Source organism: Pristiophorus japonicus, chromosome 4 (genome assembly GCF_044704955.1).
Source record: "Pristiophorus japonicus isolate sPriJap1 chromosome 4, sPriJap1.hap1, whole genome shotgun sequence".
NCBI lineage: Eukaryota > Metazoa > Chordata > Chondrichthyes > Pristiophoridae > Pristiophorus > Pristiophorus japonicus.
The window spans coordinates 244,221,716-244,237,744 of record NC_091980.1 but is presented as its reverse complement, the minus strand read 5'-3'; the positions used below and the strand labels follow the sequence as shown (position 1 = coordinate 244,237,744).

At 43.9% G+C, this 16,029-nt stretch overlaps 2 protein-coding genes across 5 annotated transcripts in view; one reads left to right on the top strand and one right to left on the bottom strand.

Moving 5' to 3' along the window:
• l2hgdh (L-2-hydroxyglutarate dehydrogenase) overlaps positions 1-3,755 on the bottom strand; it is a 43,683-nt gene extending 39,928 nt beyond the window's left edge. For 3 of the 4 annotated variants that reach the window (XM_070879240.1, XM_070879241.1, XM_070879242.1), the window contains exon 1: positions 3,625-3,755. In XM_070879240.1, coding sequence (XP_070735341.1) covers positions 3,625-3,719 — 95 coding nt within the window. In that variant the 5' untranslated portion in view covers positions 3,720-3,755. The remainder of the gene's footprint in view (positions 1-3,624) is intronic. The other variant, XM_070879243.1, reaches the window with a different exon arrangement.
• A 74-nt stretch (positions 3,756-3,829) lies between these two features.
• On the top strand, positions 3,830-15,907 carry dmac2l (distal membrane arm assembly component 2 like). The gene is made up of 5 exons (XM_070879244.1): positions 3,830-3,983; positions 4,217-4,333; positions 4,413-4,621; positions 10,295-10,466; positions 15,344-15,907. Exons 2-5 carry the CDS (start codon positions 4,230-4,232, stop codon positions 15,456-15,458), a joined length of 600 nt encoding a protein of 199 aa, XP_070735345.1. The 5' UTR covers positions 3,830-3,983; positions 4,217-4,229; the 3' UTR covers positions 15,459-15,907.
• The last annotated feature ends 122 nt before the right edge of the window (positions 15,908-16,029 follow it).

Below are 16,029 nucleotides of genomic sequence, written 5' to 3'. Positions count from 1 at the left end.
TACATATGTATTTAGAACAGTTCTGTCAAATATATTAACCATTAGCTACATGTAGCTAACCACCAGCTCTCCCTACCCCACCCACTCCACCCTGAACCCTCATCTTTCTGTAATTTCTCTTCCATCTCATCTTGTCCACGAGATTCACCTCCTGCTCCCCAGCCTCATTCCCACTAAACTGCAGCCAGCTCATCTTCCCTTCCTGGCCGCTATGCTAGTTGACATTATAAATGGTTCCCTCTCCTCAGGTGCTATGCTCCTCCTTTTCAAAATTATCACCCCTCTGTCATTGCAAACTACTGCCCCATTTCCAATCTTCCTTTGAGTATAGGAGCAGGGAGGTCTTACTGCAGTTGTACAGTGCCTTGGTGAGGCCACACCTTGAATATTGTGTACAGTTTTGGTCTCCTAATCTGAGGAAGAACATTCTTGCTATTGAGGGAGTGCAGCAAAGGTTCACCAGACTGATTCCCAGGATGATAAGACTGACCTATGAAGAAAGATTGCATCGACTAAGCTTATATTCACTGGAATTTAGAAGAATAAGAGGGGACCTCATAGAAACATATAAAATTCTGACGGGATTGGACAGGTTAGATGCAGGAAGAATGATCCCGATGTTGGGGAAGTCCAGAGCCAGGGGTCACAGTCTAAGGGTAAGGGGTAAGCCATTTAGGACTGAGATGAGGAGAAACTTCTTCACTCAGAGAATTGCGAACCTGTGGAATTCTCTACCACAGAAAGTTGTTGTGACCAGTTCGTTAGATTATATTCAAAAGGGAGTTAGATGTGGCCCTTACGGCTAAAGGGATCAAGGGGTATGGCGAGAATGCACGAAGTTGCATGATCAGCCATGATCATATTGAATGGTGGTGCAGGCTCGAAGGGCTGAATGGCCTACCTCTCCAAGATTGCCTCCAAAATCCATGGCCATCTTTCCCACAGTTTCATGTTTGAATCTCTCCAATCAGGTTTCCGCCCATCACAGCACTGAAATGGCCATAATCAGTCACAAATTACATCTTCTGTGATTGTGAGCTGATGTACCATCCCTCCTCATTTTTATCTGCAACCTTTGACATAGTTGACCACACGGTCCTCCTCCAGTGTGTTTCATCTATTGTCCAGCTCAGTAGGACTACTCTCACATGGTTCCACTCTTGCCTATCAAATTGTAGCCAGACAATCTCCAGCAATGGCTTTTCTTTCCACTCCTATATTGTAACCTCTGTAGTCACCCAAGGATCTATTGTTGGCCCCCCTTTCTCATTTACATACAGCCGCTTGGCAACATCATCTTAAGACATGGGGTCAGTTCCACACTTACACGGACATTACTTATCTTTATCTCTCCATCACCGCTTTCAACCTTTCCACTGCCTCGGTGTTGTCAGACTGCTTGAATGAGCCACAATTTCCTCCAATTAAATATTGGGAAGCCATCTTCTTGGACCCCCTGCCACAAACTTTGTACCCTCACCACCAACCCTTCCCTGCCCAATGTCTCAAGTTGAACCAGACCAAAGGCAACGATGCAGGAGTGGGTAGAGAAGCCATTGCAGGTGACTTTCTGGCTACGATTAGATAGATAAGAATGGAGCCAGGTGAGTGCAGTCCAACCCAGCTGGACAACGGTGGAGAGGCGCTAGAGATGGATGGAGTGGCTAACCGTGTCAAAGGCTGCAGACAAGTCAAAAGGGACAAGGAGGGAGGGTTACCTTTGTCAGTCACACAGGATGTCATTTGCGACTTTGATGAGAGCCGTTTCGGTACTGTGGCTGGGATAGAAACTGGATCGGAGGGATTGGTATGGACGATAAACAACATCACTGGTTGCATTGAGAAAGGGGAAACAGTCCATGTCGCCTTCCTCAACTTTGGAAAAGCCTTTGACAAGGTGCCCAAAGAGAGAAATCACACCAAACTACAAGCATACCGCATTCGAGGGTCTATTCTCACATGGAGAAGAAAGTTCTTTACATCATAGATAATACGCTTCCTTAAATCAAGAAAACAGTCCCGTGTACTCCCATTCAGTTAACACCAGTCTGTTCAGGAGTTCCCCAGGGAACTGTAATGGGACCACTGGACTTCCTTACCTACATCAATGACCTGCCAGACAAACTATGCAGCAGAGTTAGACTGTTTGCTCAGGATTGATATTCCTGAGGTGTACATCGTGCAAAGAAAGTCTTTGAAGTACTCCAAGACGACCGGAGAAGACGCGAGGAAAAACAAAAAGACTTGCATTTATATAGCCCCTTTCACGACCATCGGACATCCCAAAGCACTTTACAGCCAATGTCGGAAACGCAGCAGTTAATTTGCGCTCAGGAAGCTCCCACAAACAGCAATGTGATAATGGCCCGATAATCTGTTTTTGTTATGTTCATTGAGGGATAAATATTGGCAAGGACACCGGGGATAATTCCTTGCCAATCTTCAAAATAGAACCATGGGATCTTTTACGTCCACCTGAAGGGGCAGGCAAGGCCTCGGTTTAACATCACATCCGAAAGATGACCTCCGACAGTGCAGCACTCCCTCAGTACAGCACTGGAGTGTCAGTCTAGATTTTTGTGCTCAAGTTTCTGGAGTGGGACTTGAACTGACAACCTTCTGACGCAGAGACGATGGCGGTACCAACTGAGCCACTGGCTGACAGACAGGAGTTGCAAAACAGATAGTCAATATCCTTCAATGCAACCAAATGTGTAGTCGTGAAGATCGCCAAGACACAACCACCTGATATGACTTACACCTTTTGTGACCATCCGCTGCAGAAAGTATCCTCAAATACATACCTGGGAGTGGAAATATACAATAAACTAAGATGGAATACACAAATCACAAGAGTAACATCTGCACGACGCCAGTTAGACAACTCTGGAATATGCTAGCCCTGCATGGGACCCGTACCACAAGGGAGACATCCAGATGCTTGAGACTATCCAGAGGAAAACTGTTCGATTCTGTACGAACGACTACAAACAGACTAGTGGAGTTACTGCAATGCCGAAAGCCCTGGAGTGGGAAATGCTTGAGGAGGAGGAGGAACCCTAGGCTCCACTTGATGCATCAGTGGACAAATTGGAATCAAAATGGAAAGCGTGCTACAACCTGCACCGATCAACAAGCGGGAACAGCCAGCAACTAACGAGAGGACTGGTCAAGAAAAACGAACACAGGTTCCCCACAATTGTCGACTAGAACCAGTTGGATAACGAAATAGTACCAGCAAACTCACTGGGCACATTTAAACAGTCTCCACCCATTTAAAAGTTGGCGGAGTATAGCGAGACTGCACATGCCGACTCAACCGAGCCAGGACAAGACACGGATTTTAACAACTACCCCAAACTGCCATCTCTAACAATCACCAAATACCACCCTCGCAAACCTGTGGCAAAGGCTAAACCCAAGTCATTTCACTCAGGACTGTTACTCCACAAATTTGGGAGAGACTTAAACCAAGGCCACGGAATAAGGAGTGTTCGAATTCCTTAAGGTCGCCATCCCTCCTCCACAAATATTAATTGAGGTCCCACCACCTTTCTGACTAGTCGTATTACCCTAGCAACCTATGTGAGCCCAGCCCACAACCTATCCTGCTCCATTATTTACCTGTGTTTTCTAAGCAAGACGTAACCAGCTCGGAGCCCTTTGAATCGTCTGCTGAGCAGCGAAGCCCCGCAAACCAGCCTGACACCAGTGGCCATCGCTGCCAAAAACAGGTTCGGCGGCCGCCCCGCCCTGCCCCCTTTGAACCTGTCACCAGCCCCGCCCCGCCACCTTTGACCCCCCAGCTCGAGGTGGGCAGGACAGACGGTAAGTGCGCCTGCGCTTTGAATTCGGAGCCGGAGGGCGGCGTCAACTGGGTGGCTGAGCTTTTTCCAAATCCGACCAGTTGTGGTTTTCCGGCCGGCAGGGAGCAAGGAGATTGACCCATCAGCTAAAGCTAGTTTCACATTGCCCTTTTGGAGGTGACCGAGCAATATGTGAAGACATTGCACAATCCAGTCCACCGCTTCTAATGCTTGGCTCACTTGCTTTCTCAAAATAACACAGGAAGCAATGGCCTGTGCTTGTTATCACCCTCTCACAGCGGCATGAAACCTGTCAATATGGCGAATTGCAAGCATAAACCTTGATCCTAGTGTTCCCAGAATATAGTGCAACATTTGGCTGTACTAATCCGTATATCTTATAATTTCAGGAAATCTACCAAGATGCTCTTTTCAAAGACAACGGAATATTTGAGGGCTCTGCGGATTACACATTCTCAAGTTGGCTGTAGGAGTTTCTGGGGATGGTTGAATGCTGTTTTCAACCAGTAAGGGTAAAAGAAAAAATAATTGATCAGGTTTAAATCTTTGAATAATGCATTTAACAATACATTTCCTTTCAAATAGGGTGGATTATGATCGTATAAAGGCTGTTGGTCCAGACAGAGCAGCATCGGAGTGGTTGCTTCGTTGTGGTGCCAGTGTACGTTACAAAGGTTTTGATAAGTGGCAAAAAGATTACAGTCACCTACCGACTGGTCCACTGGAGAAATTCAAAATTGAAAGAATTGATGCCACAGAATCATGCATTATGTTCAAAGGATTTGACTACCTGGGTACAGTTTAGATTGTCTTGAGTAATAGTTCTTAACACTTTATGTATAACATTCTCTCTTAGAAATTTTGTTCAAAATCACTAACACCCTTTAAGGGCTAGAAATTCGGTTCTCAGCAAAAACAGTATTTTCTCGCCAAATTTAATGTTTTTGCTATCGCTATCAGGCTGGAAATTCAACCTTTAGTTTGTGCTGCGGTAATAATCGGCGTTGCACGAGGATTCGCGGCGCTAACCGTGATCCTCGCCAACTTTAGTCCAAGGCCAATACCGCTACGAGAGAGACCTTGGGAGGGTGGAAAAACACCAAAAACTAAATTGGAAAAAAAAAATCACAAAACATTTATAAGACACTTATCTATCGGATCGGTGAAAAAGAATTAAAAAATAAAAACTTTAACTTACCTTTTTGCAGGTCTTCATACTTACCGTGCTGGCAGGGCTGTTATGACAGGTTTTTCCCAGTCGGTATTCTGGGTCTTGCACGGCGGCGCTCCTCTGCCCAGCAGTACATGGAAAGCACCGCCTCAAAACGTCACCAAATTTTCCGCTGACTGGGTTTGCACCAAAAACCCAGTCGCAAAATCGCCGAATTTCTAGCCCTTAGTAATATAACGCAAAAAATCAAAAGACTCAGCTCTACATATAAAAAAATAAGATCTTATGTCTGCACATACTATCAACTTTTTCCATTATAAATTCCTACATCCACATTTATAATGGAAACTCCATGTACACTTATCAGGCTATTATTACACCCATTAAGAGGCAGTGCAGCACAGAAGTGTGACTAATTTTACATAGACGGTTTCCATTATAAATTTGGATGTAGGAATTTACAATGGAAATATACAAATAAGGACACAATGGTGACTGAATTATGACTGCATATTAGCTCAATTAACTCATGCCCTCTAATCCTGTTTTACCCAAGAACTACACTTGGTCTTGCCTCCTTATGTGCAACACCATGGGACAGTGACTAACATTTAGTTAGAAAGAGAAAAACCAAAGGAATCACGATTAACTTCATCATTCTTGTGTTTTGTTCATTTAAAAGAAGAATGGGGTTTAAATATTTAACTGTTGATGATATCTTTGGGGAACCGGCTTGAAGTTGCTGTGCACAAGAGATTTGAATTAATATACATTTTAAAAATATCAATCTCTGCAGAACCAGGAGTTAATGATTGTTTTCTACCCCACTTAGTTCACAGGGTAACCTCTGATTGCACCACACTCTTTTTGGGAGAGAGTTTTACTAGGTTTCTCCAACCCTTGGTTGCTACCAACCTTGGTTATGTCTACCATTTTAAATCTGGGTGCCAGCAAACTGTTTTTAGTCTAATTTAAAGGACAGCTCTGGTTTTCACTTTGGGAAATGTTATGGTTAGACTAATGAAACTGGACATGTACAAAACAACAACAACTTGTATTTATATAGCACCTTTAATGTACTGAAATGTCCCAAGGTGCTTCCCAGGAGTATTATGAGATAAAAAATTTGACACTGAGCCACAGAAATTAGGGCAGGTGACCAAAAGCTTGGTCAAAGAGGTAGGTTTTAAGGAGTGTCTTGAAGTAGGAAAGAGAATCAGAGAGGCTTAGAAAGGGAATTCCAAAGCTTCGAGCCGAGGTAACAGAAGGCATAGCCACCAATGGTTGAGCAATTATAATCAGGGATGCTCAAGAGGGCAGAATTAGAGCACGCAGACATCTTTTCTGGGGGGGGGGGGGGGGGTTGTGTGACTGGAGGAGATTACAGAGATAGGGAAGGGCGAGAACATGAAGGGATTTGAAAATCAGGATGAGAATTTTGAAATTGAGGCGTTGCTTAACCGGGGTGATGGTGCGAGTTAGGACACGGGCAGCCGCGTTTTGGATCACCTCCAGTTTACGTAGGGTAGAATGTGGGAGGCCAGCCAGGAGTGCGTTGGAATAGTCAAGTCTAGAGGTAACAAAGGCATGGACAAAGGCTTCAGCAGCGGATGAGCTGAGGCAAGGGCAGAGAAGGGTGCTATTACAGAGGTGGAAATAGGCGGTTTTAGTTATGCTACAGATATGTGGTTGAAAGATTAATTCAGGGTCAAGTATGACACCAAGGTTGTGAACAGTGTGGTTCAGCCTCAGACAGAAGTTGTGGAGAGGGATGAAGTCAGTGGGTAGGGAATGGAGTTTGTGGCGGGGACCGAATACAATGGCTTCGGACTTCCCAATATTCAATGGCAGAAAATTTCTGCTCATCCAGAACTGGATGTCGGACAAGCAGTCCGACAATTTATAGACCGTGGAAGGGTCGAGAGAAGTGGTACTGAGGTAGAGCTGGATGTCATCAACATACATGTGGAAATTGACGCTGTATTTTCGGATGATTTCGCCAAGGGGCAACATGTAAATGAGAAATAGGAGAGGGCAAAGGATAGATCCTTAGGGTACCCAGAGGTAATGATGCGGGAAGGGAAGGGCAGGTGATTCTCTGGCTACGATTAGATAGATAAGAATGGAACCAGGCGAGTGCAGACCCACTCAGCTGGATGACGGTGGAGACGCGTTGGAGAAGGATAGAGTGGTCAACCGTGTTCAAGTCAAGTCAAGAAGGTCGAGGCGAGATAGTTTGCCTTTGTCACAGTCACAAAGGATGTAATTTGTGACTTTGAGAACCGTTTCGGTACTGTGGCAGGCACAGAAACCGGATTGGAGGGATTCAAGCATGGAATTGCTGGAAAGATGGGCACGGATTTAGGAGGGGCAACCCGTTCAAGGACTTGAGAGGAAAGGGAGTTTGGAGATGGGGCGGTAGTTTGCAAGGGCAGAGGTGTCGAGGGGTTTTCTTTGAAGAGTGGGGTGATGACGGCAGATTTGAGGGAGAGGGGAGTAGTAGCTGAGGAGAGAGAACCGTTAACAATGTCAGCTAACATGGGAGCCAGAAAAGAAAATTGGGTGGTCAGCAGTTTGGTGGGAATAGGGTCAAGTGAGCAAGAAGTAAGTCTCATTGACAGGATGAGCTCGGAAAGGTCATGAGAGGAGATCGGAAACTGGAGAAAGATGTGAGGTCAGGGCTAGGGCAGAGGGGATCCATAGAGGAAGTTTTACGGGTGGGCTAGGGGAAGGAAGGGAAGAGGTAGAGGTGGCCGAACGGATGGTCTCAATCTTGGAGACAAAGAAGTCCATGAGCTCCTCACACTTATTGTCGGAGGTGAGGGTGGAGACTGGGGAGAGGGGTTTAAAAAGATGGTTAGCAGGGGAGAATAGAAGCTGGGGTTTATCTTTACATTCCAGAATGATTCTGGAATAGTGAGCAATTTAAGGCAGACGAGAGCAGGACCCGATAGTGCTTTGTGGTCCAGCCAGATCTAGCAGTGAATGGCTAAACCAGTTGTCTGCTATATCTGTTCAATTCTGTGTCCCTTGGACTTAAGGGAGTGAAGATCAGGGCTGTACCAGAGGGAACGGCCAGGGTGAGAGTTATTGCTTTAACAAGGACTAGGACATCAAAGGTGGCGGTGAGGGTGAGATTGAGCAGGTCTGTAGCTGCATACATGTCATGGTGAATGGAGGGCCAAAGGCTGGACAATTAGAGTTCATAAGTGCAGTTGTAAGAGAGTCAGGAGAGTTTTTTTTTCCAGGGGCGGTCACAGAAGGATGGGGGCACGGTGGTGGTGGAAGGGGGTGTGGGTGTGGGTGGAGAGCGATACGAGAAGTGGTCAGAGATAGCCTTACCTGCGATTGACACGATGGGAGTAGCAAGACCACGAGAGATGGCAAGGTCGAAGGGGTGGCCGTGAATACGGGTTGGGGAGTTTACATGAAGGGAGAGATTAAGGGAGGATAGAAGGCTAGTGAACTCAGAAGAGAAAGCATGATGCTGCAGTATAAACAAGGCAGATTAAAGAGCAGCAAGGGAACTGGATTATATTGTGGCATGGCTTCCATATCAAACTCCTTCTGTAGGTGTGACATTGCCTGATGACCCTCTGGTGACATAAAATTACCGTTAGGTTTGAAGTGCTGTTTAAATAGCTTATTTAGAACAAACTATGTACATGCCCTCAATCAGGTTTCTCAAGGTGGCTCCTTGAGTATTAGAAGAAGATAGCCCATACTACCTACCCAGTCATTTCCAGATTTGCAGTTTATGCTGCATGGACTGTAATTGCAATTATAATTGGTAATTATAGTCAAAGGACTGAATTCTGCAACAACTAATAAGAAACGTATTTTCTTCCTGTCTGAGTACTTCTTGGCTAATATGCTTACTTGCCTAGCTCAAGTGATTCTCAGTCCATCCATTTTGCGTACCTGCTGGCTGTCTCTTTACTTTCCCAGCTCAAATGCTTCGTTGCCCATCAATCCTATGTGCATCCCAGCCCACTTGCCACCCTGAATGCTTTCCAGCTGACCGTGTGTTTCCCAATTTGCCCATTGGTCTCAACTGCTCCCTGGCCCACCATTGGTTCCCTGCCCTCCTGTCAGGAATGCTTACCAGCCTGATGAAATGTGAAAGGCAAGTGAAATAGAGTGCAGTGATGAGTAAGAAATCAAGAATTGAAGAGTGCAAGAATGCACAAAGTAAAGGCGAACAAAAAGCGTGAAGTGATGCAGGAGAGTGAATAAGTGATGCAGGTGTGAGTGGTAAAAAAGCAGGGGAAGAAAGGTAGACATGGAAGAGCAGAAAGATACAGAAGAGGAGTATGAAAAGTTTTTTGGTAGCACTTGGCCTAAAATGTTTGAGAACTTGAACATAAAATATCTTTCTTTTAAATTTAACTATTGAATTAAATTGTTTTTGGTGATAATTATTAAAGGTGGATATGTTGCTTAAATAAACTACGAGTGAAGGCAGGCTTAAATATATATATATATATATATATTGTTCTCACTCGAGCTACTTCTAAGAAATATAGTGACTATTAATTGTGCTCACTCCCTTCCAGCACCATTGGCCTGCTCCCGATCTAAAACATCAGTCTCTTCCAGCTATGCCTTCCTTCTCTGTAGTGCCTCTTTCCAACTGCCTCAGTTACGCCACCACTTTCGCAAAACATGTTTCTTCTTCTTGTCTGTGGTCAGTTCAGAGGTCTAACCAGACCTAAGCCAGTACTTGGGGCTTGGCCATCTGCCATAAACTCCTTCAACCCACTCCACATTCAGTTCTTGCACTCTAATGTTTCCACTCTAGCCCACTCTATTTCTCCTATGCCCCAGCGGCCCCCAATCATTTCTCCCATGCCCATCCACCCCAAGACCACAATTTTAATTGTTTCCACAGTCTATTCCCCTCAATTACTCCCACGCAATAGCCGCCAATTTCTCAGTGCCTCAAAATTGCTGCATTCCACCAGTTTACTGAAACCTCCAACCTCCCCTCACCCCCAAGTTTCGCCTGGCTGCTCCTTCCTACTAGTGCTCCCAGGTCTCTTACCACAAACTACAAGAACTTCCAATTCCAAGCCCCTCCCACAATCTCCCCTGCCATGAGTACTGCCAGAGCCCAGCAGTCACTTTTAATATACTTTTTAAACAAATAGGGACAAGGATGTTATTGATCGTATTGTATGCCTGATCTTTTAAACTCAATCCTTATGGTGAAAATACTTATTTAATATGAAGATATTTGTTGGGAGACAAATTAATGATCTACTGAAAGATTTCTCATTTATACATTCTGTTGCAGATCATCTGGAACATGTTGAAGAAATTAAATTCCAAAAATGTATATACATTCAAGATGAATGTCTTGAGAGACTATGCAAGATAGAAAATTTGCAAAAGAGTCTGCAATGGCTGGAAATTATTTCTTGTGGAAATGTCACAGACCGGGGAATCATAACTCTTCACCATCTTAAGTAAGTATATTGGGAGAGAATAAGATACTGTGAAAAGGATAGTAGTACCTGTAACATTAAACATACTAGCATCATGCCTCCATAACAAGACAGTTTACAGCAGTTAGCTAACCAAGACAGTCAGTGTTATTCTAACTGCTTGCTATGCAGCTAATTTGATAATTGAGTTAATGGGCCCAACTTTGGCCATGACTTGCATCAATTTTTTTGGAGCAAGTTGTTTTTTCTGGCGTAAGTTTAAAAAAATGCCATTTCCCCCCCCAAATTTGCTCCAGAGTAAGTCAGTGAGGTACGATTTTTTTTCCAAAAGGTGGCGTTCCCAGACACTTACGCCAGTTTTGGCCATTTATGCCACTTTTGCCAGCAAAAACTTACTCCAAATCGACTTAAGTCAGCGTATGTGACCAGCTCTGAAAAACCTCGCGGGCAGTGAAGAAAAAGCAGCGCATATTAGGGGAGGGAAGTGAACTGGAGAGGGCCTCAACGACCAAACATTGCAAGGAAAAGCTCAAACAATTAAAACTACTGGAGAAATGCGAACTGCTGGCTGCGATGTCAGCGGGGGCGGGGGGGATTGTTAAGAGAGAGAGATATATATATATATATAATATATATGCTGGTATACACAACACTCTCCTCTTTTCTCTTCTCTTCCTTCCCACCTCCCCCCCCACCCCACAAATGAAAACTCTCAAGCACAACCAATAAATAAAAAATAAAACCGAAGTCCTACCTCGCCTGGGAACTCGGCCGGCCAGTGCGGGAGGCCACTCAGCCGGGGATAGGGTGCAACGAGATTGGGGCGTCCCTTCGGCCGGGGATAGGGGCTGCGAGCATCGGGTCACGCTCACAGGACATGCTGGGAGGGCAGGAGCATGCGCGCAGACCTCACTGCGCATGCGCGCAGGTGCCGGCACTGCTTTCGGCGCTGGTCTGTTGCTCCGCTCCCCACGCCAGGACTCCAGGGACTCCGAAGAGCAGCCAGGATGGGGCCCCTTTTTTCCGGCGCCCTTTCCAGTGCACAAAGTTGCCGCACTTGGGCCCAACAATACCAGGAGTAAGATTTGTTTTTGTTAGTCAACTTACTAGATTGTGCCTAACGCTAAACTCATTTGAACTTGGAGTCCCAGTGATCGGAACTCTGGTTAAAGTATGTGAAAACACAGCCCAACTTCATCCTTCCCCTTCCCACCCCCCAAAAATGTTTACTTCAACAGCAACGACTTTCATTTATATAGCACCTTTATGTTGAAGAACATCCCAACATGCTTCACAGAGATGTGAGGAATAAAATGGATGTCCAAGCTAAAGAAGAAAATGTTAGGAGCTTGGTCAAAGAAGTAGGTTTAAAGAAGGCGAGGGAGTGGGAAGTGGAGAGGCAGGGGAGTTTAGGGAGAGAATTCCAGAGCCTAGGGCCTAGACAACTGAAGACATGGCCATCAATAGTGGGGCAAAGGGAGAAAGGTGAACATAAAAGGACAGCGTCAGAGGAACGGAGAGTTAGGGGAGGGGTTGTAGCGCTGGAGGAGGTTACAGAGCTAGGAAGGGCCGAAGCCATGAAGGAATTTAAACACAATGATGGGAATTTCAAATTTGAGGCTTTAGGGAATGAGGAGCAATTGTAGCTTAGCAAGGACAGGAGTGATGGACAAGCAGGACTTGGCACAGAATAGGTAGTTACAGATCGTGGAGAATAGGAGGCCGGCCAGGTGAGCACTGGAATACTCAAGTGTGGAGGCCACAAAGGCATGGATGAGAGTTTCAGCAGATGATGAGCAGAGAAAGTGATGAGTTGGGTGAAAAATATAGGTGGAAGCAGGCAATCCTGGTGATGGAAAGGATATGGGGGTCAGAAGTACTGCTTGGGATCAAATAGGACACCAAGGTTGTGAATAGGCTGGTTAAGCCTGAGACAATGTCCAGGGAGGGGGATGGAGTTGGCAGCAAGGGAAAGAATTTTTGGCAGTGCCTAGAGACGATGGCATTGGTCCATGGAATGTTTAACTGGAGAAAATTCTGGCTCATCCAAGACGGGGTTTTGGTTAAGCAATCTTGACTGCACAGGCCTTCTCTTCTGAAGGCATGGCCTTGAGGACTAAAGTTCTACAATGCCAACAGCAATGTTCCCTTTGCTCTGGACCCCCTGGGCAGTTGACTCGCCAACCACATATGTGTGGTATTTTGAATGGGCCACGCAGTCCCTTAAAGAGGCCGCGCACCCAAAAAGAATTAACGGGAAAATTGGCCAGCAGCCCTGCATACCTCAACTAAGCCCCCATTGCTTGTAAGTATCAGGCTGTTTTACAGTGCGTGGCATTATGGCTGAGTCCAATTCCGTTCTTTCCCGACATCTACATATCCAGTTCAGTAAGAGTCACTGAATAGCAATCAGGAGTGAGAATACCAGCAGATTTCTTCCTTCCCTGGCCTGGGATGGAGAGATCAACTAACTACCTTAATACATACCAGAGATTTAAATTAAGGATTTTCAGGTCTGTATGGTTCACAACCACACCTTCAACCACTAAACCAGACATCCTGAAACACAATACTAGCAGTTTAAAGCATATTCGGGTACTTGAACCAATGATCAATAGAAATTATTGTAACATACCCTTACATGTAATCGTGGATGTTACTATTTTGCAGTAACAAATAGAATTATCCAAAAAAGACCGGATGAGCCAAACTGATACCTTCATTTCCACACCGTTCCATTCATACTTGATTGTTAGCTTATGTCATACATTATACTGTTCCTCTCACTCCTCCTCCCCCCCCACCCCCCCCCATGCTTCAGCTTTAATAGTGCAGAAACAACATCTTGCCTGTTATTGGTCAAGAACACTTTATGGAATATCATACAGTGGAGCCCATTTCTTATTTCTAGAAAATATTTCTCTACACTCCTTTACTGAATTTAAGTTATTAATAAGCATAGTGTGCAACAGAGAACAGAACTGGCAATAACATTTGATCAAAAATCAGTCCAGTGGAGTAGCTGAATATTTTGAATGCATGAATAGTTGAAAGAGAAAAATATCAGTATCTTAATACTAAATTTTTGTCATGTGTAATTTTGTTTAGCTTTTTAAACTCTGACCCAACTGAAGTTTCTTAAATCAGGTTGTAAAATAATTGGCCAAAGCTCAGTGTTTTGTTGGACTATAAATTCTAATAGCTATAATTATGAAAGCCAGAAATCACAAACATTTTCATTGATTGGAATTATGAGCAAATTGAAAATATTTTCACCAGCATAAAATGTGATTTAGGGACGTGGCAGAAGTTACCTTCTCCCCTGTAGAAATGTATTTATTTGGAAGAAGCAAAAAGCAACACAATATTCCCACAAGAAAAATTTTGAAGCAGCAAATGTCAGGGAAGGGGCTAAAAAAAAACCTAAAGAGGAACCCTCAAGGTGTATCCTGTAATGACTCACATGGCATTTAAGGGCCTTTTGTAAAAATCACGTGTTTACTGAATACTTCAGATTTACATTTTATAATTGCAGAGTGTAGAATTACATCATTACAACATACCAAAGTCCGAGATGCCATTGGAAATTTTAGCCCCATTACATCTACGAGCCATTCTGGCACATACCTGGTACAAGTCCGCCGGAAATGTGGCAGAAGGCCCAGATATTGGACTCGGACTCCAATATGCTGGATCACTGTCAGTATTTGGAGTTTCTGGAGGTCCTGTTGGGATCAGAACCATTGTCTAACTTAAACATAGCCTTTATCTCGGAATGGGCCTGGCCGGGAGAGGAAATTCTCAGGTTAATTTCCTCAGGGTACAATGGATGTCATACAGACCTTAAGTTGGAACCATTAGAGGGTCCAGGCCCAAGTCTTAGCCTGGACCCTCAAAGAACTCAGCCAACTATTGGGTCAAGCCGTTTGAACATTTGGGAACTCGGGACAGGGCAGCCAGGAAACTACTGAAAGGTTGGCCAGCACTATATTGCCCACCTCCACTGATCTGGTGGGCTCTCAATGCTTCTATAATGGTACGGATTCCCACCAATAATATTAAATATTAGGAAATCTCCCAGCCCTGGAATATTCCAACGAGGATGGGGCAGTGGCATTTACACTGAGATCAAAGGCCCATGGATTTTCTAGCCTATTGCATCTGGAAGTGTCATGACCAAAGACTCAAACGGCTAAAATCCCCTAAGTTAATTGGGAAAAAAAGGTGATTATCAATTATGTAATTCAGATTTGTTCTACATTCAAGCCTGCATATAAGTAACATCAAATTGTTAAAATAAACTGGCTTACCTGTTAACTTTCTTTGGTAAAAGGATACCGTGCTTATCTCTGTTGGCATGTCTGCTTCATGGTCTCAATTCCTTGCATTCCCCTGGTCAAAATGGCAGTGATACTTATTTGTATTAATTGGCTTAGATTTAAACCCTCTAACTATTCAGAATATGGGAAATTCTGACGGTGAATCAATTCAAGCCATTCCTATACATCTCCTTGTACAAATCAGTTTGAGTTGATGTTTATCCTCTACACTAACAGTCATCCTAATCACGTGCGCTCGTCCCAATTCTGCATCTCTTAATTCTTTTTTCCTTCAACCATCTATCTGTTCATAGAAGTTGACATGGCCTCTGCATTTCATAGCCAATGTGCAGCTGAAGTGCATGAAAATTTTGATGGTGCGTGTATGCTGATAAGTGTAATTTAGGTATGAAAATTGTAGTGCAACCAGACAAATGCACAAATGAGTGATAATCTATTAGCTATACCTTGGAAATGCTACCAATTTTAACAGTTTTGATTTGAGGTACAGTGAAATGTTTAACGGTCACTTTTTTTATGTGCGTATTGTAAAATCTTGTTTTCCTCGTCTTACTGCAGAAACTTAAGGTACTTATTTCTGTGTGATCTACCTGGCATAGAAGATAAAGAAAAAGCACTTCAGGTTTTACAAAGAGCTCTACCTGCCTGTGAGGTGAAAGTTGATCTTGAATAAAGCTACAATTTGGAAATTTATGTATAGTGTAAATAATGCTACTTTGCAAATAAGCAGGATGGATGACAGATGCGACTACATGAAAGTATCTGCAAAAATGTTAAACTTATGCTTTTTTAGTGTTATGTAGAAATGAGATTGTGCTCACGTAAAAACAGAAGGTGCCCAAGGTGTTTTATACTCATCTGTAAAATTGGATTTAAGCCTTTAAATTGAGAATGCAAGTTACTCTACAGTACCTTATAGTCCTGACAAATGGATAATAAAACACAAAACATCCGTGAATCAAGATTGTAAAAGTGGCAATAGTGTTGCAAGTACATGGATGAATTATAATTATGCTGAAAATGTTCAAACAATGTATTATGGAAAAAAATCCTTCTCCCCTGGTGGTCATTACATTAAAATACCTTGGTCTTGGATATACATAAAGTTACCAGGAAACTGCATTATTTTATCACTTTATTTGTTATCAAGAACAGCATTGTATGAAATGAAGCGATATCCACTTGTTGCTCTTATATATAAACTGGATGCTGAAGTTATTCCCATACTAACAGATTCGTGATTA

Coding starts and splice junctions, on each gene's coding strand:
- dmac2l (XM_070879244.1), top strand. CDS start 4,230: ATGCTCTTTTCAAAGACAACGGAATATTTGAGGGCTCTGCGGATTACA. Junction 4,622..10,294: donor CAAAGGATTTGACTACCTGG/GTACAGTTTAGA, acceptor ATTCTGTTGCAG/ATCATCTGGAACATGTTGAA. Junction 10,467..15,343: donor ATAACTCTTCACCATCTTAA/GTAAGTATATTG, acceptor GTCTTACTGCAG/AAACTTAAGGTACTTATTTC.